The following is a 26,089-nucleotide window of genomic DNA, read 5'->3' on the forward strand; positions in this document are numbered from 1 at the left end:
AAGTCAGTTACAAAGTCAAGAATGGAAAAAAAAAAAAATTCTCTTCAAATATTTCACATTTGTCATAATGGTTAATCCAGTGAATCTGGAAATAAACCTTAACTGGTTGATTCTGGATGCAAATTAAAATCAGTTTACAAATATTTCTAGGTTTGTTTTGACTGTATTTATACAAAAGCCACAATGGGCTATCTGCTGTGTCCACCACAGAGAAATCAGCCCCATATTTTGATATCACAAATCCATAAACTTACTGCTATACCACTAAGCAACTGAGTAGTTCTTGTAATTATTTGGGCAAACAGTGTAGTTGTACATGAATAGAGACAAAGAGTTTCTGCAAGTTCAAAAATGGTCAAGTATCTACAGTATATTTTAAACTAAAATTAGAAAGATACTTACGCTATAGGCACAATCTGAGCATGTTGTAAGGAACTGTTAGTATCTAAAAACAAATCATAACAACACATAATCACAATCCATTTTAATTATTAAATATTTAAAATTTTTAAAAACATGTAAAGTTTCAATTCTCTAGAAAACTTAAGCTAAGTAACACTGGCATAAAAGTTTACAATAAAAGAAGGTATTACAACTGACTGTAATTTGCAATAAACAATTTTAACTTCCACTTCCTCAGTTTTTTTTATATTTTTTTACATATGATTTTATACAACAGCTAAGAGTTACATGTGCATCGATTTTTCATCACAAGTATGTGAATCAGCCTATAACAAAAACTCTTAATTTATGAAAGTTTATTCAGTATAAACATAAACTCCTTCACAGCACAAATCACTATGATGTTACCATTACTATTATCAACTAATTTATAAAACCTTTCACCCTTTCTATACGGTTCAGGGACAGAGCATATGCCATCACACTTTGTAAACTTAAATCAAAATTTTATTACACAACTATTTCATGAACATAGGCCCATAAATGTGAAATCAAACTGTAGTTTCTGGTTCAAATACAATACACTAATTACTTCACAGTTCAAAAGTATATATTATAAAAAAACATCAATTTTTCTGTGTCACATGAACACGCCTTCTGTATTTACTCGTATTGTGTGCATCAAAAAAGGCTACATATCTAAACTAACCTGAAATCATAGTATTTACAAGCTAGAATGTTTAATAAGAACCTCCTGCGTTTTCTATTTGCCGAGATACTATTATACTTACATCAACCTTCACTCAATTGCATATTTATAGCCAATCAAAAGCACTTATTTTAAACTATGAGTCTGCCAATCTTTCCAAAGTACTTACACAAGTATTGTTACCAACAAAGAAAGTGGAGAGTGGTGATCAAGGTCAAACGAGGACATAAAATTTTAGACTCAAATACAGCTTAGTTAAAAAGCCTGATAAATTAGTGTAATTTTGTGGTTATCAGTACAGTAATTTATAATTATCATTTGAATATGCATATATAAAACCTACAAAATTTGTTTTTATATCCTTCACAAGCCAACTGAAATAAGGCTAAGCAAGTATATGTTTTCTTATAGCAAAGCCACATCGGGCTATCTGCTTGAACCCCTTATTTTAGGGTTACAAGTCCGAAGACTTACTTCTGTCCCACCGGGTGATAACAAGCACAAAAACACCTATAATGTACATGTATGGTAGCAGTATTTTGTAAAATAATGTACATGTATGGTAGCAGTATTTTGTAAAATAATGTACATGTATGGTAGCAGTATTTTGTAAAATAATGTACATGTATGGTAGCAGTATTTTGTAAAATAATGTACATGTATGGTAGCAGTATTTTGTAAAATAATGTACATGTATGGTAGCAGTATTTTGTAAAATAATGTACATGTATGGTAGCAGTATTTTGTAAAATAATGTACATGTATGGTAGCAGTATTTTGTAAAATAATGTACATGTATGGTAGCAGTATTTTGTAAAATAATAATGTACATGTATGGTAGCAGTATTTTGTAAAATAATGTACATGTATGGTAGCAGTATTTTGTAAAATAATGTACATGTATGGTAGCAGTATTTTGTAAAATAATGTACATGTATGGTAGCAGTATTTTGTAAAATAATGTACATGTATGGTAGCAGTATTTTGTAAAATAATGTACATGTATGGTAGCAGTATTTTGTAAAATAATGTACATGTATGGTACCAGTATTTTGTAAAATAACGTACATGTATGGTAGCAGTATTTTTGTAAAATAATGTACATGTATGGTAGCAGTATTTTGTAAAATAATGTACATGTATGGTAGCAGTATTTTGTAAAATAATGTACATGTATGGTAGCAGTATTTTGTAAAAAACAACGTACATGTATGGCAGTAGCAGTATTTTGTAAAAAATAACGTACATGTATGGTAGCAGTATTTTGTAAAATAATGTACACAGTATGGTACACGTATGGTATATTTTGTAAAATAATGTACATGTATGGTAGCAGTATTTTGTAAAATAATGTACATGTATGGTAGCAGTATTTTGTAAAATAATGTACATGTATGGTAGCAGTATTTTGTAAAATAATGTACATGTATGGTAGCAGTATTTTGTAAAATAATGTACATGTATGGTAGCAGTATTTTGTAAAATAATGTACATGTATGGTAGCAGTATTTTGTAAAATAATGTACATGTATGGTAGCAGTATTTTGTAAAATAATGTACATGTATGGTAGCAGTATTTTGTAAAATAATGTACATGTATGGTACCAGTATTTTGTAAAATAATGTACATGTATGGTACCAGTATTTTGTAAAATAATGTACATGTATGGTACCAGTATTTTGTAAAATAATGTACATGTATGGTACCAGTATTTTGTAAAATAAAATCGCATTTTGGTTATGTTAGTCCTAAGAGTAAGACAGTTGTACTTTATAAAAGTCATTTCAATGGTATTTGACACAGTAACACAAACTGCACCTTTGCCATGTGATTTGCAACTTGTGTGTCTGTATTAAGAGTCAGACACAGTTCAGCTTGCAGCCACTCTAAAATGAAAAAAAATGTACACTTCATTATTTTTACGGTCATTACAAGGTCAGTCAAATTTACTAACATCGTACAGAATTAAGGTAGAGAAAATAACAAAGTTTTTTTAAGAAATCACATTTGACAGTTACTTAGGAAAATATAAAGATTACACAAGGGAAATCTGACAATTTCAGGTAATGAAACATTTTTGAAGCTTAAAATCAAAATTACTTTCTACATTGGTTAGTCAACATTACAAAAGAAAAAATTCCTAAGCAAATATTTAATTATGAAATCTTACTGCCATAGTAATTTAAAAAATTATAATTTATGTATGGAAGTCTTGTAATGTTTACTTATCTGCAAAATTTCTTGAAGATTTGCTTGCTGTATTGAAAGTTACAGTACAATTACTCTCACGATTACTTTGGTTATGTACTGCATGCAATGCAACAAGCTGTGTAGTCAAGACTTAAAGTGTAATATTTCTAATACAACTTTTGGATTACAAGAATCTGATGCTAAGATTTCTACTAAAAAAAAAACAAAAAAAAAACACCTCCAAAATCAGTTTTACAAACAAAACTGTATTTATATATTTTATAAAGTACTCCTAGGAGCTTTTTACATCTAATAAAGCAGTTTAAAAATTATGAAGTAGCTGCTTTTCAAAATAACTTTATACACAAAAGGTGTTATAGTTTTATTTATTTATCACATTTCTCCAGAACCCTCATCATTCAATAGAAACAGGCCAAGAATATGGGTAATCCTATAACCACACAAACTCAATATTCTAAATGACATCAAACAGGAACAATATACTTATAATTTGTCTGCCCACTTATTAGTTACCTAGCTTTACCAACATACAACAACCTGGAGATGTTTTAGCATTCCTAATATTCTATTCTGGACATTTGTTTATTTGCAGTGTATACATTTGAGCTGTACATGTACTTCAGAAATCAAAAATGTGGTTAGCAAGAACACTGAAGAGGACTAGATAATTTATAGGCTTAACATCAGAGCAAAATGAATGAAATGTCACACAGGACTAATGAAATCACAGAAACTTTCTTAATATTTGATTTATATAGCTATTTTTTTTGTCAAATTAGATTGATTAAATTTTAAATGTAACTGCAAAAAAGGTCTTAATATATATACTTTTACCAACCTATATCTAGTAAGTTAAGTGGCTTATTTACAAGTTGCTGTTACCATTAAAAATAATTAGAATGTTTACTTCATTATGGTTAGTCAAATTTTAATTTCAAAGGAAGTATTTAATCTTCACCTTTCTGTATTACAACACTCACTCACTTCAAGTTGCACATCATCAATGTTCTTTCCATCCTTATTTGAATGTTTTTTAACAAAAATTACAAATTTATAACATACGTAATTTAAGAAGAAATTGTGTCCAATCATCTTGTTTTACTTAGATATAAACCAGAAAGCCCAACCCACAGTGTATTTCAAAACACAATAATTTGCTCTTACTTTATTCATAAGCAATGGAAAACAACAGTTTTAATATATTGATTTATGCGTAACGTTAGCTACCTTTGTTTGGCTTTCAGATTAAGAGTTACTATCACAACATTCAGCTCAACAACCAGTTAAAGGAATTATCTGAATGTACTTACAGCTTAGTTAAATTAGAATAGCTATAGGATATTATTCTGTGTTATAAACTTAATATTTAAAAAAAAATGCAATAGAAAACAATCTAGTACAAATTAGAGTTAACTTTTACTGATATGAACTCCAAAAAATAGAAAACAAAGTATTAAATTTCATGTATTTTAACTATATCTTTTACAGTGTTATCAAAGCAACTATAAGATGCAGAAATCACAAACGTATTAGGATGGAGAAGAAATTATAAGTGGAAAAAAATAACTAATTAAAAAATTTCTCAAGCAAGGTATGCACATGAGAAGCTAGAACGTTATGTAATTCAATACTTTGATAAGTTCAACATTGCTAGGAAATTTTTACAAGATTTTTTTAAGAGTTATTATTTAGATTATTTAGTTAACAATTATTTATTATTTAATTTTCCTAACAAGTGTTAAATATGTCTTGTCAAAGGGTGTTCTAAAGTAATCAAACCAGTTGGTGTGGAATTTGACAAAAAGGAACACTTATTTGAATTTCAGATACAACTTTGGTAACCCACAAGGAATCTGTTTCAAACTGTGCAGCAAGAAACTAAGTTATAAAGTAACCAAATGCTAGTTGTGTGAACTTTTATTTGTACATACTTGACCTGCAAAAACCTGGACTTATTCTGAATATATTATTTTAAAACAAATGGATTGTGTGCTGTCCGTTTATTGTTGAATTTTATTGTCAACATATCACAGACACCTACTGTACAAGAATCCCAGCCCATATTCAAAACCTGACAAGAATAATAAACTTAATGACAATGGATGTGAACTGTTATGACCCTGAGACTGTTTATGGTAACTAAGTTTCTGTTACAACTAACAGCCATTCTAGGAGTAAAAAAAAAGAAAAAAGAAAGGGGGTGGGGTAATTTTGAATTGGTATCTAAAGTTAATTGACCTGAAACAGTAATTAAATATTGTTCAAACTAGAAACATGCCAGAGCTATAAAAACTGTTCATCACAATGTGCATGGTTATGTATAGCAGTGTGGCAATAGACATAGACACATATTGCACATATATTGACAAATATAACTTGTCAAATGGCTTTAACTAAATGTATGTTCTTTATATACAAAACATTAAAACACTATAACATATCACAAATACTCTAGAAGTCAAGTTTTCATGACACATGACATAAGATTTTCAATCATTTTTCTAATTGTGAAAAACTCAAAATCCATTGAAAATGGAAACAGGTTTACCATCTTACCTGCAGAAGCTTCAAACTGCTCCAACAAACTGTTCATGTCTGCAGCTTCTAGAGCTATAAGAATTAAAGTAACATTTCATGTAAAAGTATTCAGTGTTAGTACCTACATTTTACAACACATTGCTACTTCTCAACATTCACTAGGAAAATCATTTATAAAATGAATTTTGTTTCTGTATAGTTAAGAAATATATATACATAAAGCCTGAACCACACCCCTTTCCAAAATGTACAGTTTATGGTCTTTGTTACTTCAACAGATTGAAACAATTCAGTCACTAACATAATGACAGCAAAGGTCTCCAATTATTACTGCATATACTTGTTGATGTGATAATAGTAAACAATAAACTATAATTAATAAGGATATTTCAAATTACATTATTTACAGAACACTGGTCTGTCTTCAGATATGATATACAGCCTAATTAATATACAAAGACAAAAAAAAATACAATGGCTTATATTAAAACAATGAAATTTACAACAGGTTTACAGCCAGTCCTGACCTTTCTCATTTTATACATGAACCTGTAATAAATTTCACCATTATCATGCAAAAGTAATATTGACATAAAAGAGAAAGGAGCAGATGGAATTGTAGTTGAAAAAAAAAATTTTAACCATTGATTAATGAAAGAAAATCACAAGGTCAGAAGACTCCAGGTTCATCCTCTTCTGCAAAAACAAGAGGTCCACATTATGGAAACCTCATGAGACACAGAATGTAAGTTGGGTGGTACATATAGTTAAAGTTACAAATGAAGGTGTGGGGAATATTCTTCTGATAGAACCCCCTCCCTCAACAATTCAAACACTGAATCTAGAACATTAGATTTGGTGCCAACATCTTCCACTTACACTAGGCCAAGAGAGGGTTTATTTATTACATCTAAATCCCATTGTTTCTGTGAGGAGCTGGAATATCAGATTTGATGACAACATTTTCTATTAACATTAGGCCAGGTAAAGGCTTAAGTGATTCGATATTTGAGCATTATTACTCAAAATGTATTTTTAGATAATTTTATATTATCAGAAGAAAGGGCTAAATACTTGAGGAATTCCCAGTTGTGGAGAAACGTATAGTACCATTTAGGTAACTAATAAAGCACTTTTTAAAAATAGCCAATGAGTTACCCAGATGTTCCTTTGATAAAATAACCTGATTTCTATAATTTTTTGGGGCACAAGAAATCTTATTCAGCAAAATGGGTCTAAAATTTAATTCTAGATGAAAACATTGACAAAATAATTTACAGGAATATAAGCTTCTCTTTTTTTACTAGTAACAGATTGGCAATGGTACTTAAGTTAACCAGTGACTCAAATCTCATAAATACCAGGTACTGGTGAAGATACATTTTTACTTCCTATCCAACAAAGGAGAGAGCACACTCATCTATCATAAAATCGATAACAAAGTACATGATTGGAAATAACATATTTTACTCATTCAAAATGGCACTTAAGTTACAAATGAAATACTTTTCTTCTGTGCTATCTACCTGGTTTTGAGATATCTAAGAATTTTGTCGTTTGGCAATTTTCCAAGGTATTCTGTTCTAGATGGGTTGAAAGTTTTTTCAAGGCATTTAACTGAATTGCATGCTTGCTAAACCAAACTTTGGTAACGGGATTACAGCGAGCTGCCGAGCAGTCATCATTAAGAAGTTTTGCTCGGCAGCTGTCTTTATCGTCTTCATCCACAGTAACAACGTCAATCTCTTCGTCTGACTCACTATCTTCGAAAGTAGTGTTAGACAAATCACTACAGGTGTTCAATGATGATGCAGCAGGCCCAGGATCAGGAGGTTTCTTCTGACAGTAATCAGTGAACTTGTAATGCTGGAAAAGATTAGCTATTGACTCTTTGGTCTCATCAAAAGGTGTAGCTCTCATGTCTTGTTTCTTTGAAAGTTTCAAATTGCTAGTCGTAGGAAGATCATGGTAGTGAGGTGAAAGTAATGTTTGCCAATCTTCATCATCTTCCAATAATGGTCCACACAGTAAGTTTAGATGGTCTGGTAACAGTTTTGAGAGCCTCAAATATTCTGATGACTCCTGCTGCTTGAAGTTTTTTTGTGGTGACAACTGAATTGCACCCAACAAGTCTGACTAGAAATTAAAAATATAATCAGAATTAACAATTATATCAAACATTATTACCATAATATTCTTATTTTTTAATATATAGAAAAGAATTTCGATATTTAAGATGAAAAAGTTTACATATTACAGGAAATACAAAAATAAACAACTCCAGATAGTTTCAGTCTATATTATTAAAAAACAAGCAACATCAATTGTACATTTTAGAACCCACAAATTTTTAAGTTACAATAATTCTTTTAGTCAATAGTTGTAATTATTTATGACTTTTTACTATTTATACAAATTCAGAGAATTAAATGGCGAGCTAAAATACAAGAAAATTTAAAAAATATCCTAAAATATTCCTTAAAATAATAACAATAAAAGATACAATGAAAATCAGATTGACCTAGCATTGAATTTACAAATTAAAGGATGAATTCATAGCTCAAATTTAAATGAGTTAAGTTTTTAAATTAAAATCAAACAATGTAAATATGCTTTTAACAATGGAGCACTAATAAACAAATATTCTGAAGATATACAAAATAATAAACACTAATAATTGGTCAACTCATTAGAAAATATGTTAAAATTTATTGAAATGCATTTATATTTTAATGTACTTGATATTTAATATGAATTTTAGTACTTGTTTACCAAGCAGTAAGAAATAAACCAATTATGTGAATAATCTAACTAAGTATATATAACATATACATACATACATACATAACAGACTACTTTGTTTTATTAATTTGTTAATACACACAAATCTTGAAGAACTTATCACATATACAACTATGTGCAGTTAACTTTCTTGATAATCTAGGTACATGTAAATAACATCTAAACACAAAGTTTGAGAGTTTTGTTAAACAGTGGAGAAAAGAAGAGTGTGTTTCCAATTAAACTATTACCCATTTTGCAATTCTTTCAGAGCACACCTCAGGTAACAGGGTGCTCATTTCACAAATGAAATCTTGTAATTCAGGGTCTCCCTCTGGTGTTAAATGCTGATAAAAAATAAAATAAACAATTCTGATGTAAAAATCTGAAAGTCATTCAATGGGACTGAAATATAATTAAAAGATGATAACATTGATGAATGAGCTTCCAGGAACATTAGGTTTTCTTTAACATCTGTTGAAATACAAACATTAGCTATAAATAAATGGAAATCAACAAAGACTAACTGATTTTTTTTCAAAATGGAAACTTAAACAAAACCATTGATGAAACCTTGTAGAATGGACGACAACTGCCCATTGTGGAGACACAAGTGTGGAGGATGACATTTCAAGTCTTCCTGAAGATGAAAGGCAAAGACTACAGACAAGTGTAGAGGATGACATTTCAAGTCTTCCTGAAGATGAAGAGTGTAGAAGTTGACATTTCAAGTCTTCCTGAAGATGAAAGGCGGAAGACTACAGACACAAGTGTGGAGGATGACATTTCAAGTCTTCCTGAAGATGAAAGGTGGAAGACTACAGACAAGTGTAAGGATGACATTTCAAGTCTTCCTGAAGATGAAAGGCAGAAGACTACAGACACAAGTGTGGAGGATGACATTTCAAGTCTTCCTGAAGATGAAAGGCAGAAGACTACAGACACAAGTGTGGAGGATGACATTTCAAGTCTTCCTGAAGATGAAAGGCGGAAGACTATCGAAATGTTGTCCTCTACGCTTGTGTCTCCACAACGGGCAGTTGCCGTCCATTCTACAAGGTTTCATCATGAACACTCTGCCTAAACATGATTATTAACCATAAGAAATTGTTTCAAGCTTATATAATAATTCCCTTCACATGTAAATAAAGTGATTTTTGTATATTTCACATTATCTATACAAGACTGAAATATATAGAACTTTGCCAAACATGTGAAACTGTTGTTCATATTCCACATACACTCAACACCAGTTTTATTTTAAACAGCATATAAGACTTACTTTCTCTTTTTTTTTGTTTGAAAGTTTAAAAAATAGCTACTTAAGTTCATTTCTTACATAACCATTTTATTATTACACGTACGTATTTTACTTTTAAACATTTTCTTTCAACAACAAAACTGTGTATGAAATTGTTTTTCATACCACCTGGTTATAAGTACAAACGTATCAAGTGATTTACTACCATTACTATACTGTTTGATGCCAAAGAAGGTAGATCTTCTTGATGCAGAACTTGTGAGTGAAGCAAAAGGGCAAGAAAAAAAAAAAAAATCAATAATGAACCAAAAGATACAATCTGCTAAAACTTAAACAGAGCCCCAAACATCTGTTTGTGAAAAACAAACCAGCAATTACAATTATACACAATTTAAACAAAGTTCTCCAAGCATTTGCAACGATTAAAGCCGATTCATATCCAAGTGGGATATTCTACCTTAGACTGGTCAGCAAGATTAAATATGTAATACAGGATGGCAACACACACCTGCTTCATCAGCAAGATTAAATATGTAATACAGGATGGCAACACACACCTGCTTCATCAGCAAGATTAAATATGTAATACAGGATGGCAACACACACCTGCTGCACTCTTATTAAATATGTTATACAGGATGGCAACACACACCTGCTGCCCTCCTATTAAATATGTTGTACAGGATGGTAACACACACCTGCTGCACTCCTATTAAATATGTTGTACAGGATGGTAACACACACCTGCTGCACTCCTATTAAATATGTTGTACAGGATGGTAACACACACCTGCTGCACTCCTATTAAATATGTAATACAGGATGGCAACACACACCTGCTTCATCAGCAAGATTAAATATGTAATACAGGATGGCAATACACACCTGCTTCACTCCTAAGTTAAATTTTCTTTTTTCAATATCATTATCTTTTCAGAGTTTCTATTTAAGACTTAGAGATTTACTCAACTAATACTTCAATTCTGCTTGTGCTTGTTGTAAATGTATAAAAGATGTGAACTTGCTAAGTAGTAATTAGCCAAATTTCTTGCAGAAGACAAGTATGTGATATCCAGAAACATAAATCTGTCTTTTTGTCAGTGAATCAGACGAGAGTCAGCTATGCCCTAAAATTTAATTCAATGTTTTACGAGTGCAAGATGTGTCAGCATACAAACCTGGCTTTGTCAGTCCTCATCTTTGTGAATATGAATCCACGTTTACCCTATCTGCCTGTCATTTTTAGAACTTTGCTCACTCACGACAATACAATGAAACTCTAGCAGTTTTCATACATTATAAGAACAACCTTTTACTGCTTTTCTAGTAACCAAAGCTTTTGTAACCTTTTCATAGTACAATATCTAACTTTAACTTGAGAATTTTGTTAGAATGATTTGTAGTCCTAGTTTAACTTACATGAGGGACACATCAAGTTAAAGAGAGATTTTGAACAGTCTTCTCTTTACCTTTATCAGTTTGACACATAACACTAAAAAAAACCCTATTTTTGTTTTTCTAATTATATTGTTTTGTGCATTAAATGAAGATTTTTGTCCTTGTTCCTGTTTTTGACTCCATCTTCCAGTCAATCACAACTGGAGATAGGAGAAATAATTAGTCCGATATCTTACAAACCTTCAGTCAGTCAGCCTAACTCCTTGAGAAAACTTTCTACAGGAAATACCATAAATGGAACAAGTAATGATACTGGCTAACAGTTAGACAAAGAAGACAAGACAAAAAGATGAAAATAACTTCTGGTTGTCTCAACAGAAATGACTGCCAGAGTACAACAAAAAGCAAGAACCTTAACTACAAATTAGGTAGGAGATAAGCTGAAAACCTCAGGTTAGGTAGAAGTAAGATGAATGAGTACCTTACAGAAATATATGACAGGCAAAGTAACACTGGAAGGTAACTGTCATTTTAATTCTGACCACAAGAATCATAAGAATGAAAGTAGCTGATATTCAAAACAAGATAGTCTCAAAATGAAAAAATAACAGCATGTAGGGTAGAAAACTGACAACAGGTCAAGTAGGAGGCCATGCAAACCCCCACCTTCAAAAGTTTGAGGTTTAACAAATTTGAAGAATTGTGCAAAATAGTATCAACCCCAAAATCAAGAAAGTGAAAAATATAAAGATTAGAAACAGAATAAATCAACATGACAAAAAATAGTTGAAAACCTAAAACAAAACATACCTGGGAAAAAAAAAGGAATCACACCAACAGAAGCTTCTTCATAATTAGCTGACAAATTCCAAAGTTTGAATAAGTAAAGACAATAGGCCTAACAAAAAAATAATTTAATTACTATTTTCATAATGAGAAAAGCATGTATGTTCCACCACTGAGCAACTATGTGAACATGAAAACCTGCCAAGACCACAAGCAGACAATATGGAGGTAACATCAAATACATTTATCAACAAGGACTTACAATACAACCAGAGGACCTTTGCAAGTTAGAGGAAGTCTATATGAGTATAGATTTCGGAGAAGTTTTAAAACTTCCACTATTAGTGGAAACATTCACAGGAGTGAATAATGTGACAAAATAATTTACAATAAATGTAGTTAACACAGCAAAAAGAAAATTTACGGTGGGAAAATAAAGACTATTCAGCATCTGACAAATATTCAACATCTTGATGAAAGATTGTGGATTTACAGAAATGTGACACATGATTTGAAATGTCTTAAAAATACCAGAATTTTGAGTCATGTTTGTTGACAGTATAAGAGTGAACAACCTTTAGATATGCCATCATTAATCAATTTCAGTTGGTTGTCTTTCATCAAGCTGGTCATTTGATTTTCTTTTCATTAAGTAGCAAACCTGCCCTTTTCAAAACCACAAAATAAATCTACTAGTTTCTGTCTGTTATCTTTCATAGAAAAATATATTTTCTCTATTATTTGTCATTAACAACCCAAATTCCAATCAGTCAAATTTACTTATTCTCACTAACTAATGCAGATAGCTAGAGTAAGAACAAAAAGTCTGAAGCTATGAACAAACAAGAGATGAAATGGTTTGTAGATCCACTTTCCATGAGGAAAGTCTGCAAGTCTTTAACCTTTCACACAATGCTGATACAAAAACTGTAAAGTCTGATATTTAAGACATGAATATAATAACAATCCCAGCTGAAATAGCACTAGATACAGCTGATTACAGAGTCTACACCTCAAAATTGAAACCCACTGCACTGTACAGCCTTGGCCCAATAACAGTAATTAAATTTTCATGTACTGGTGTTAAATTACATGTATAGACTAGAGCAGCATTACTTAGAAAACAAATTAGTTTAACAGTAATTTAATTTTTCATGTACTAATTAGAGATGCATTATCTAGAAAACAAACTAGCACTCTTACTTGACATGTAGAGAAAATGCACATGATGACAACTGCAAAACACTGAGCTTAACAGTGATAAGCAGATTTATATAAATACCAAGTTTTCTGTCTTACTAATAAATTGTTTTCCAATCCACAGGTAGTGTTACATACAAATGTTGTACTTCACCATGACTAATCCTGAAAACCAAGCTGTATTCAACCCATAAAGACATAAGTATCCTTAAAACCAACAAAACAAAATCATACAAGGTTTTTAGTAAGTTACAAATCTACTGTTAGATATAGAAAAACAAATTGTCATTTATACATTTTTATTAGACTAAAAAGTAGGTTATCAACTTTTATATTTTGAACCACAAAAAACTGTTTAAAATGTTCTGAAAGAAAGATCAAGCAACTATTGTTTGATTTTTCTGTTTCTTAACACAGTTCAAAATATTACATGTTGGTTACTCTACATAAAGACTTCAGTTGTCATTAACAACATACATTCAACATAGTAATATATTTTGAAATGAGAACCAAAACTTGAGGGCTTTTAAATAATTTACCATTGTTCAGGAGAATAAAGTGTCCAAGTTTTGGGTCTCATTTCAAAACCATTACAGCTTTTGTAACAGATCCTGGGTGATCATGTCTTAATCAGAACATATACATTCAACAGAATTTTTTTACGCATTCCAAAATATTATTTAAATAAACAAAATTGTTTTCTCTAAATGACAGACTTTACCTACTTATACACTGAGGCATTGTATGTTTTAAACAGCATAAATAAAAAACAAAATGGTGCTAGCTGCATAAAATATATCAATAGTCTATTAACTGTATATTCTATATGAAAAAATGTTAAATCACTATACACAGCATTAAGTTTGTGTTATAACAATTGACTTGTAACAGAAATATTTCAGTAAACAGACTCAAACATAGAGGTAAAATGTTAAATGTTCTTCCAAAACAATATTTCAACAGAAATTCAATAAATGAAACTATAAGATATGTGGAAATTGTATAAATTTATGACGGATTTGTGTACACTTTGATTATAGAATTAGTAGCCCTTCAATCAAAACTTCATATTCGAACCTTCAATCCTACATAAAACATGGAGAAGTTTTAGAATTTAAGTGACCTGTACTGTCACACTTGAAATAGCTGAATTAATTCCCAAGCAAGAACTTAAGGAACTTCAACGTTCAAGCATGGCTTAATTAGTGTTTAAAAATAAGGCACTTACTAGCTGTGAATGTGAGAATACCAATGAAAAATTGTTTGCAATTCTGTAATTTGACTTTTCTTATAACAAGTTGAACATTAAAAAGGTATAAATACTAATAAATGCACACATAATAACATATACAAACTGTAAGTTCAACATGGCACAGTATGTAGAATATACTTTCAATAATGTAGTATACACCTTTAGTGAACAAGTTTCAAGTCAAAATCTTACAACTGAGAAAAGATTCTTTAAATTATGGAGTAAGTTTAACAATGTTATGCTTAAATAAACAGTAATTTTCTTCTTTTGACCTTTTTGTATAAATTGCCCTCAATAAGGTTTCATCTTCTGAACAAGATTTCCAAGATGGCCACCTGACAACAGCGATTTTGCATGAAACATCTGCTGACAAAGTTGATTCACAATGCAAAAATTTTTTAAACTGTAGTAATCTGCTAAAACTATTATTTCAGTTGGCAACTGTGATCCACCACCAGACAATTCAACTGGATATACCATTTAACATTCAAAAACACCAAGTCTAATTAACAATTAAAAATAAATGGAAAATTACGAGATAAAAATTAGAAATTTTGTGATTTTTCTGATATATTCACTTTATAGTTTCAAGTGTCAAGTAAAAAAAAAGGCTTCCAAGACCTTTACAACTATGGTTTTATAACTTTCAAGTACTCTAGTAAGAAATCTTAATGGCTTAGGTATGGTAAATATGTACAGCAAACACTAATTAAAGTGCACAATGTAAAGTAATATATTCTGCATGAGGGTCCACTAAACAATTTCAAAAACTTTTAAAGAAAGCACTGCCATATAAGCAGGTGAAACTATTTTCACATAACTGTAACATTTTTAATTCTATGTTTTGAAAAGTTACAACTGATATGCAGTAAAACATTCTAATGTAATATCATTACATAATTGTAGATATGCTTTAGTACCATATTTTTCATCTCGAATGAAAAGATTAACATTACTGTGTTGTCATTATTGCAAGTACCTTACAACAAGTAACACTATATAATAAGAAACAACAAAATGTTATCAGAGAAGCCACAGTACACAGTACTGGGTCTGTGAACACATATACCGTTAACAGTTAAATGACTGCTAGGAATCTTCTAGGTGCCAAGTGCACAACAGTATATCTAATTTTAAAATTCAAGTAATGACAACAAATATACGTTTAACTAAAAATAATTATATAATTGATATTTTGTATTAATATTTATTTCAATGTAATTCACAAAAAACAATATTGAAAGTTTTCATTTGGTACATCTCTGAGGAGAGACTCAACTTTAAACAAAACATTGAAAGTTTTCATTTGGTACATCTCTGAGGAGAGACTCAACTTTAAACAAAACATTGAAAGTTTTCATTTGGTACATCTCTGAGGAGAGACTCAACTTTAAACAAAACATTGAAAGTTTTCATTTGGTACATCTCTGAGGAGAGACTCAACTTTAAACAAAACATTGAAAGTTTTCATTTGGTACATCTCTGAGGAGAGACTCAACTTTAAACAAAACATTGAAAGTTTTCATTTGGTACATCTCTGAGGAGAGACTCAACTTTAAACAAAACATTGAAAGTTTTCATTTGGTACATCTCTGAGGAGAGACTCAACTTTAAACAAAATATTGAAAGTTTTCATTTGGTACATCTCTGAGGAGAGACTCAACTTTAAACAAAACATTGAAAGTTTTCATTTGATACATCTCTGAGGAGAGACTCAACTTTAAACAAAATATTGAAAGTTTTCATTTGATACATCTCTGAGGAGAGACTCAACTTTAAACAAAATATTGAAAGTTTTCATTTGGTACATCTCTGAGGAGAGACTCAACTTTAAACAAAATATTGAAAGTTTTCATTTGGTACATCTCTGAGGAGAGACTTAACTTGAAACAAAACATTTTTATTCACAATCCAAAGCACAGGTTTATATTTGCTAAGTAACTATCATCTTTCATTTCTGACATGAGTTGTAATAAAATAATGGGTGGTGGTGTTATACTGATATTTTCCTTCGGTATTTATGACTTCCAACACATGCCAGTGACTACCTGCATTATCAGAAGCACTTGTAATCATGACCCTCATGATTCTTAGATGTGTAGCTAAAGACGAAATGTTTATTTCAAACAAAAAATACCAAGGGTACATATTTTATAGCATAAGTGAAATTAAAAATAATTTTATTTCTTCAACAGTAAGGAATCAGTATCAGAAGTTTGAACTAATTTTGTTTATGAATTCCTTACCACACTAAAGTCTTTCATGTCATCACTAGAATCTTAACTGGTTGTGCTTAAATAAAACCCTCAAATACGTTAACAAAACAGCCTACCTCTAGAAACAAATTAAATTATTAATGAATAGAAACAAAGAAAAACATGCAAGTCATGGTTTTATATGTATAATACTTGAATGCAAGGTATGCATGCACTAATCTTTTTGGATTTTCCATGTTCACATTACTTGGGTTTGGGTCAAACAAAAACTGACCAGTTAAGCTAAAAATGTTCTAAATAGTATTAATTTTATCCACAACTCTTTAGCAACTACAGCTTAAACTTGCTTATCCATCACACTGTAATTATTTAAATGAAAGCAGTAAATGTGCTTATTAATTTCCAGTTTCTTACAACAGTACATAAACCTTTAAGTTATACACTGTTAGACTACACAATGAATAAAACACAACTTTAATTAATCCTACCTGAGACTGGAGGCAGGAACTAATGTCACTGTCACTAAGTGCCATATTCAACTGGTCAAGTTCATGACTGCTGAAATCGGGCAAGGACTGGGTGATGATGTCAAGCAGGGAGTCGGGGTTCTCAACAAGTGGGTCATTCTTTAAACAGAATAAATATTATAATAAGACTGACTTCAACAATGTCATTTTTAGGTGTGGTCCGACTAACAATGACAAACATTACATACAAATAGCAAACAATAATTATCCAAAACAAACACAATATTAAGTGCAATTTGGCTAACAATGACCAACATTACATACATATAGTCTAATAAACAATACTGGGTAAAGACTACATTATTTGTAACTAATAAAACTAACATTTAGAGCTTTTATTGGTTGTGTGGCTCTTTTCTAACAACAAACATTCCATGCATGCAGAATATGACGTACTATTCTTATTTTATACTGTGTTGAAAACAGCAAATATATCTAAACCTGTCATACATGACATATAAATGAACAAAATAAACCCAAACAACAAAATTACATTACAAATTCTCCACAAATTAAAAGAAACCCCAAGGTACAGCTATAATAGGGAACACAAAATGTGTCCTCGGGTTTAGAGATGGCTGTGAAGGTAAGACCCACACTGCAGTGGGGATAATCATTAACCAGTCTTAACCTCTATTTCCCAGTCACACTTGAAGAAATTCAAATCAAATATATATATATTAAACAGTCATTAGAAGTGTACGTTAGAAATCTTCAACTGATGTTATCCCTCATGCTCACGTCTTTCATCGTAATGAAATACCACCTTCTCTCCCACATTACCAAAACATGACTTCTTTCTTCACACATGCCAACTACTAAAGTACATTAACCAAAATGTTGTACTAAAGTATATGACAACTGCTTGAAAATAATCTATACACACAAAATAAAAACCTAAATATTTTAACATGGCTTTCTCACTAGTTCCCAATTTTATACTAAGCTATAAAGATCTGTTCTGAATTTTAAGGCTGCTTTAACTTGCTTCTTGTCATGCAACAGAAAAGGCATTCTAGGAAATATAATCATTCTTTCTCAGAATTTAAATTTGTTAAGTCATTCAACATTGTATTTTTCTACATAAATGTTCTGTACAAAACAATTTTATATGCTCTAGACAGAAAAACCTTTTGATGAAATATTACATTTCTTTAATACCTAATAAACATATCAGTAAAGGAATATTTAACATTACATTTACTGACCATTATTCACCAGTTCTAATACATGATTCTATTGATCAGAACTCACCATTATTCACCAGTTCTAATACATGATTCTATTAATCAGAATCCACAACTTGTGCAAAATATTGTTTGCTTCTGACTTGCTAATCTCACCACTGCTAAATTAAAAATGATTCTTAATATCAAAACATCCTAAGCCTAACTTCAAGTCATTACAGATAAACGATATTGTTATAAATAGGTTTTTCCTATTGTGCACCAATATCTTTCTTCAAGACAAACTTTTTCGAGGTTGGTTACCTTTGGTCAAGTGCAAAATTCTAAGATGAAATTAAGTTTAAAATATCAGTTCCTTAAGATCATGATCTGCCTGATTTACTAGAAGCACAAATGTTCAAGTTTGCCCAAGAATTACTGGAAACCTTACAAGGTCTTTATCATTTTGAGTTGTCATTAAAAATACCAGAACTAAAGAGCATTCAAAAACCTTCTATAAAAACCATTAGATAATAAAACTCCAAATACAAAACTTCTTACAATCTTAGTAACCAACACAAACATTGTAATCACAACACAATTAAAACAGAAGTTCTGAAACGTAGAAATGACAACTATTTTAAGAAACCTTCGTGTAAACTGAATATGATAATATTTTTACATTTTATGAAACTTCTATTATAAATGTCAATAAATATCAAACTCGGATATTTCAATGTTTTTAAAGACAAAGCCAACAAGACTAAATTAAGTTGCTTAAACTCAGAATTCTTCTAAAAGTATCAGTGTATAAGGCACATGTATACAAAAATACTTAAGTATTTCTAAATTAAAGCATCATATACACATTTGACATCACATGTTAATAAATTACCTAACATAGAAACAAAATATTTACTAGTAAAATAAAGTTTAAATCTTCTCTTTAATGGAAAAACACAGCTCTAAATCGAAATTTATGGTACAAAGGTCCAGTAGAATAGTGCATGTTGAAACTTTTATTAACTTTTGTTTCCCGAGCTCAATTTATCCCATTTCAAATTTATAATAGACCCATGTTAACTATCACAAAAAAAAGTTTTTAAATAACCAATTACACTTGACCAGCTCACTCCACACTTCTCACAGTAAACAAAATACACAAACTTATATTTTTATGATGATTGTATTTTATTAGTCCTAACTTATATTACAAAACTGTTTTACTAAACAAACCTGAGTTCCAAACTGACCCAGCTGATCTATTGATAAATGTTCAGGGAAGCCTTTGTTGTTTGTTCCACTAAAACCAACTAAGTTACTCCTGTAAAAGATATATTTTAAATATTTTTAATACTATCATACAGAAATATGGTGCTTATAAATATAGGAAACTGACAAACTTTTCACAAAAAGTGCTGTTACAAAAACAAAACTGCTATATTGCAATAGACATGGATCTATCGCTACAGAAAACTCATCTTACATATAAGAGGACAAAATGAAAGCTGTTATAACTTGTTCAACAGAAAACAAATTTATTAATAAAATTTTAATGTGCAAGTCTCCAACAAACATTTAAGTATCTCACCACAGTTCATACTTGATGTATGTATTCGATGATGCAAAAAAAGCCTTTACTTCAAAATTAAAAAACTGAATGATGACAAAAGTAATTATTTTTATTGTGAAGTATGTTATAGTAAAACAAAAAATTTAAAGACAGTTTCAAAGAAAACATAACTGGTAAATATTAAAGTAGAAATTAAACTTACTAATATGTTAACATATAATTATTAATTCAATATTTTGCTGGCCAAGCTTACTAAATATCTGTCATCATTTTTGGTTATAATCAGTCAGTTATAATACCATTAGTCAAGCAAGCTAAAATTTTGCGTCTCATTCGCTTTGCTGTAATTGTTAAGAAAGTGCATAAAATACCACAATTTATTAATGTACTGCAACACATAACTTATATCAGAGTTCTAAATAATCTGTAACCTCAAGAATTTCATACAAAAAATATTTTCATACAGGTATATTCATAGAAGAAGATTTTGGTTCAAGTATGTGAAAAAAATTAAAAGCATGCATTAAGTTTTATACTCTGATCTCATTACTGACTATATTACACATATTTTAAAGCAGGTGTTTGGTGTATGTATTTAGTATACACTACAAAATAGCTTGATGCAAGTAAACAACAGCTGAACTCAAAGGTACTGTGTGGTTTATCTGTGAGCAGTCTTGAATCAGGAAACTATCAATGTAATAAGTACTATGAGATTGATCTGGATATTTGTGGTCAAACTGCTGATTTGTCTAGCCTTTGTACACAGATCACAATTAAAATAATCATAAAAACTAGGGTTATTAAGGTGCACATCAGGGGATCAACAACTGATCATGAGCCGTTACCTGATGCACATCAGGGGATCAACAACTGATCATGAGCTGTTACCTGATGCACATCAGGGGATCAACAACTGATCATGAGCTGTTACCTGATGCACATCTGAGTGTGACTAAGTAGAGATCCAAAATTACGGACATATAAATAAAATTAAACTACAAACACATCTATGCTTATACAAAATCAAAAATCCTGATAGTTTTTAGTAACTGTATAATTATTCCAAACCTAAATTTCACACTTTAATTCATTTTTACATATTAAAATACTTTGTTATTCATATACTCTGAATCAGGATCTACAAAAGAACCATCACTCAGGTGCATACATCTGAGACCATAAGCCACCAGCTTAGTTGCAAGAAATTTTATGCATACAAATTTAAAATGCAATACAAGTTCATTTAGTCCTAGGTTTAAGTTGTTGGAAAAGGCTCATAGAGACGGACTGGTTGCTATAAATGAGGACCGACAATAACCTATTTAGAATTACACTCAAAGTTTAATTAAACTATTTTATTATCAGTTTATAAACTTTGCATCAAGATGTAGTTTATAATTTATATTTTAATAACATATACAAGTTTCAACTGCTTCATTTCAAAGAAAAATATTTAAATACATTCTTAATCTTCACTTCTCCATATCGAGAATATTTTGTTCCAAATCACCTATTTTAGTTGGTTGTTTTCTACATGATATTCTGAGCTTGTCAAAAATTACACACTTATAAATAATGCTAAGTAAATTTATAGCTTCCAATCTCCTTGTTTTACTGAGATATCAGCCACAAAGTCAAAACCACATGATAAAGTATTCTACTGGATCACTTATAACCAACAGAGAGAGATTTTAACTTATTCTTGTAAGACTAGCTCACTCAGATTACAGTTTCAAACTTATTTGTTCTCCTGTTTCATTGTTCATATTGCAAATATCACTTGGATCAGCTACTGGAATTATTTTAATCCACTTTTAGCTTAGTTCAAGAACCTGTTAAATTAAGAGCTTAGTATATTGTATATTTCTGTGCGTGCATCTGTTCTAAATTGCACACTTGAAATACATAAAAATATCAACAATCCGTGATGACGAGAAAATCCACTTGTAGAGAAAAATATATACGTAAAAACATCTTGTATGGGTAAAGAAAGTTTTATGTAGAAGAGCAAACAGCATTTCAACCATCTTCGGTCATCATCAGATTCACAAACTTAGCATTCATTTATAACGTTCTAGAATTTATACAAACAAAACAAGAAAACTGCAAGATGAGGAAAGTACTTTTGTTCTTAGCATTCAAACATCTTGCACTTGGACTGATTTGGTTAATGCTTTGTAAATTCATAGATAAATATTTATTCAAAATAAATCTAATGTGTTGTGTACAATACAACTGTAATGTTTATTAAGAGCTACAAAAGTTTACAGAAACGCATTTTGTAAAATTTGTAGTTGTAACATGTTTAGTTTCATAGTTATGTGTTGGTTAAAGGCCATATCATCACTTTTGTTGAATTCAAAATATTTAATATTTTGACATCACAAACATCTATAAGGTCCATAATTTTGTACAAATTAAGAAATTAAATTACTAACACTGACAAGCTAGAATATAAAATAAGAACCACACGTTTTTAATTTGCCGAGATATGGCTTAAGTACTAAATCAAACATGATGACATTGTCCAACACTTCCATTTTTTGAAACAGTCCCTTATATACTCTTACTACAGTAATAACATGTGAATAACCAATCAACAGCTTAGAATGTCCCCATAGTAGTTTTCTGTGCCATTTTAATCAATTAAAAGCTAACCATGTTCTTATGAACAAAGATCTCATGAGTGTAGTGGTCTTCATGAAGTTCAATCTATTTAAAACATAAATAAATCTTAATCACTACGCTTAATAAGTTATAGTCAAATAACTATATATATATATATATATAATACAAATTTGTTTTAATATTCAGTGAGAAATTTTGAAACACTTAGCAACAGAGTTTAAAGATTGTAGCGAGAAGAGAAATAATTGTTTGCTTTACTTCTATATTCATTGTTCTATATTTTAAGAAAAATAAGTTTAACAACTTATTTCTAAATAGTAATAGCTTATATACATCTATAATGTATAATAATTGAAATGTGACTATATATTATAAAATATTAATTCATTAAAACATAACCAAGACAGGGAAGACTAAAGGTCAGTTTTATATTACTGAATATGTAATGAATGTACATTATGTAGTGGTAGCTTGGCCATGACAAGAAGATCATATATATACACACACACACAGCATCATGAAACTTAAGCTACTTAGACGAAACATTTCTATTTTAATGTTATAATATGTACATCATTCTTGCATGAAGAAACAGTTTATACTTCCTAATTTGTTTTTATGATGGTTATGAGACTGGTTAAGTGATAGACCCCACATAGTTAAGAGTATAGAAAATAACATAAAGTCTTACTGAAAAACAAATGTTTGAAATGTATTTAGAAATTGGTGACTCTATGAAACAAACAACTATATAATGATCAAGAATGCAAATTCATGGGAGTTTGAGAAAAAAATGTTGAATAATATCTGAGAAATTATTCCTGGAAACTATTATTAGCTTTCGTTTGTTAAAGGAAGCTGGAAGTCAAAACATGATGGGCCAAAAACTTGCTTGATGTCTCATAATTAATAACGAGCTATACTACTAATTATTACTTTAAATAACAAAACCATTTTAACCTTTAAGTATTTTCAACATTCCAATTATTGTATCATATTATTTGGGAAACTTTAACACTAACAACTTTGAAACAAGTTAAATTGGAGTAACTCACTCTTTACTCTATATGAAAAAAAAAATCTAGTTCTTCAATCTGGAAATTTTGTTACCATGTCTGTAACACATATCCTCATATTTCTCTCTAATAGCTTCATATTTTTATTTTTAAAAGTGATCTTACTTTATTTAATTTTAACTTTCAATCTGCAAATTTCTCCTTAAAGATTACAATCAAATTTTCAGCCTCTTTGATGGCTTAGAATGCAAAAACATTGAACAAGCATAAACAATTTAACAACAAAGTGAGGTTGCACCAATTGGTAAGTGTATTATCACTGATCTATCAGTTTGTACAGCTTAACTAAATTAATCAAACCCAAGTGAAAAAGTACTGATTTAAATCCCTGACAAAGTACAACTAACACTAGTAGAAATGCACAAGTTACACATTTTCATGAATTCCTTCTCCCCATATTCATTATTCGTGCAGTTGCTGTTTCTCCCAATTTTTAAATTACAATAAATATATCAATTTTATCTTACTTTTCTAGTTAGCTTCCTAAAACAAAAGAGGGGAGAGCAGGTTTGCATGTATTTGTGAATGTTATTAATAATAATACCATTTTTTAAAAAATTTTTTCACTATTATATTACAAGTCAAAACAAAATACATATTTAAAACTAAGTTTTTCTTGTGTCTGAATCATATGTGTGCCTTGCAAGCTGCATCGCCATTAGTGAATGCCATACACAACACATGGTTGTACTAAAAAAAGCAAGTGTATAACAATCTTTTACTTTTTCTTTATCACTTATAGAGAGATGGAAAAAGTTATATTTTACTGTGTTAGTTCAAAGAGTTGAAATTGAAAAGAATTACAAATCTGTCCAACAGAAACAAATTGGTTGCATGTACGAAATATAAATTTACTTATTTAGGCTTAAGAAATGAGCTAAGTATTTGCCATATTACTTGTACTAGATTAGTAAACAACAGTATTAATTAAAACTAGACGTTAAAGACATTAAAATGAAAAATTTAGTAAAACGCTTTTAGAAGTAAAAACCACAAAAACTTACATTTTGTTCATATATAAAACTTTTTGAAAGTAGAATACTTATTCTTCATTTATTCCTCGACCATGCTTCCTCGACTTAAAACGGGTATGCGTAACCTCGAGGTGACCACGTGGTTGAATGATGACGTCAAAAGATATAACTGTATGTAAATATGAACTGAAGGTGTCACTCTACGAGATTTGGGCGCTTTTATTTTACTTTATTCTTTCATGCATTATATTTTTAAAAAGTATATTTTCTTATATCTCAAATTATTTCGTTCATAATCTAAAAATAGAAGCTAAAAATTGCGCTACGTAATTACACATATGTATTTATAATTGATTAGGAGAAGTCTGATCTATGTTTTGAAGAAGTTTGATAACTTGATAGTCATATCATAGGAAGAATACATCAGATTTTATGATATTGGTTATGTATTCAAGTATTTGTGAAAGCATGGCAAATAAAACCGATAGGTTTATACATTCTATGTCTTAAAAACAATTTTATTGAAGCAGATTCATGATTTTTTAAAGTTTTTGTGCAGATATTCAACATTTTAGTAAAACCCATATAAACAGAAAGTAAATAGATGTCAACCAACTAGACCAATATTACACAACACAGCGATTGTTCAACACAACCTGTACTTAATTTGACCAAGGCTGTGCAAAAGTAAAAAAAAGTTGTACAATTTGGTATGAGTTAGATGTTAATTTTCCTTTGGAATTGTAATGAAAATTGTTACTTTAGTAGACTATCTATATTTGTAGGTGTGTCTTTTCTTGGTGTAACTGCTCATTTTATTATTATACGACTAATGTTTCGAACCTCCCACATTATGGCAGTTTATACCACTAGCATAGCCAATACTTAATATCCAAGCCCATCAAATAAGTTTATAGGATAGTTTCCACGTCTAAATATGTCGTATGTAGCTCTTTTTGAGCTTCCAGTGTCTTGTCTCTAACATGATGTGCATTTTTGCTGTCGATTACAACTTATGGACCATTCAAAATTTGTTACACAGTAACGCTGTTGCTTAACAATTTGATATTCAAGTACACTGGTGTCGATCAGGAAACAGGGTATTTTTCCTAGGGTCTCTAATTCAGAAAGTCCTTAAAGGCAAATGATTATTTGATAAGAACTGAAGAATAGAGAAGTTTGAGAGGCTTACATTCCAATCACACTGGTAACTACAGTGGAAACAAAGAAGATTATAGACCAAATGCTTAGAGTCTGATAAAAGAGGATTTAGACCATTTCTTGACATATTACAGATAGATCACTGCTTAGAATTGCTGTGCATGGAAAGTTTGTTTTGAAAAATTTCGCGCAAAGCTACTCGAGGGCTATCTGCGCTAGCCGTCCT

At 30.2% G+C, this 26,089-nt stretch overlaps 1 protein-coding gene across 3 annotated transcripts in view; it reads right to left on the reverse strand.

The window, feature by feature from the left end:
• Window positions 1-24,865, reverse strand: part of LOC143223754 (uncharacterized) — a 41,667-nt gene extending 16,802 nt beyond the window's left edge. Inside the window, exons 1-7 of one of the 3 annotated variants that reach the window (XM_076452145.1) lie at window positions 24,733-24,865; window positions 19,685-19,772; window positions 17,244-17,381; window positions 8,894-8,989; window positions 7,388-7,997; window positions 5,880-5,933; window positions 403-445 (exon numbers count right to left, since the gene is read on the reverse strand). In XM_076452145.1, the coding sequence (XP_076308260.1) occupies window positions 403-445; window positions 5,880-5,933; window positions 7,388-7,997; window positions 8,894-8,989; window positions 17,244-17,381; window positions 19,685-19,772; window positions 24,733-24,743 (1,040 nt within the window). In that variant the 5' untranslated portion in view covers window positions 24,744-24,865. The remainder of the gene's footprint in view (window positions 1-402; window positions 446-5,879; window positions 5,934-7,387; window positions 7,998-8,893; window positions 8,990-17,243; window positions 17,382-19,684; window positions 19,773-24,732) is intronic. The other 2 variants (XM_076452147.1, XM_076452148.1) reach the window with 2 other exon arrangements.
• Between the last annotated feature and the right edge of the window lie 1,224 nt (window positions 24,866-26,089).

The sequence above is a fragment of the Tachypleus tridentatus genome, chromosome 8 (genome assembly GCF_004210375.1).
Source record: "Tachypleus tridentatus isolate NWPU-2018 chromosome 8, ASM421037v1, whole genome shotgun sequence".
NCBI lineage: Eukaryota > Metazoa > Arthropoda > Merostomata > Xiphosura > Limulidae > Tachypleus > Tachypleus tridentatus.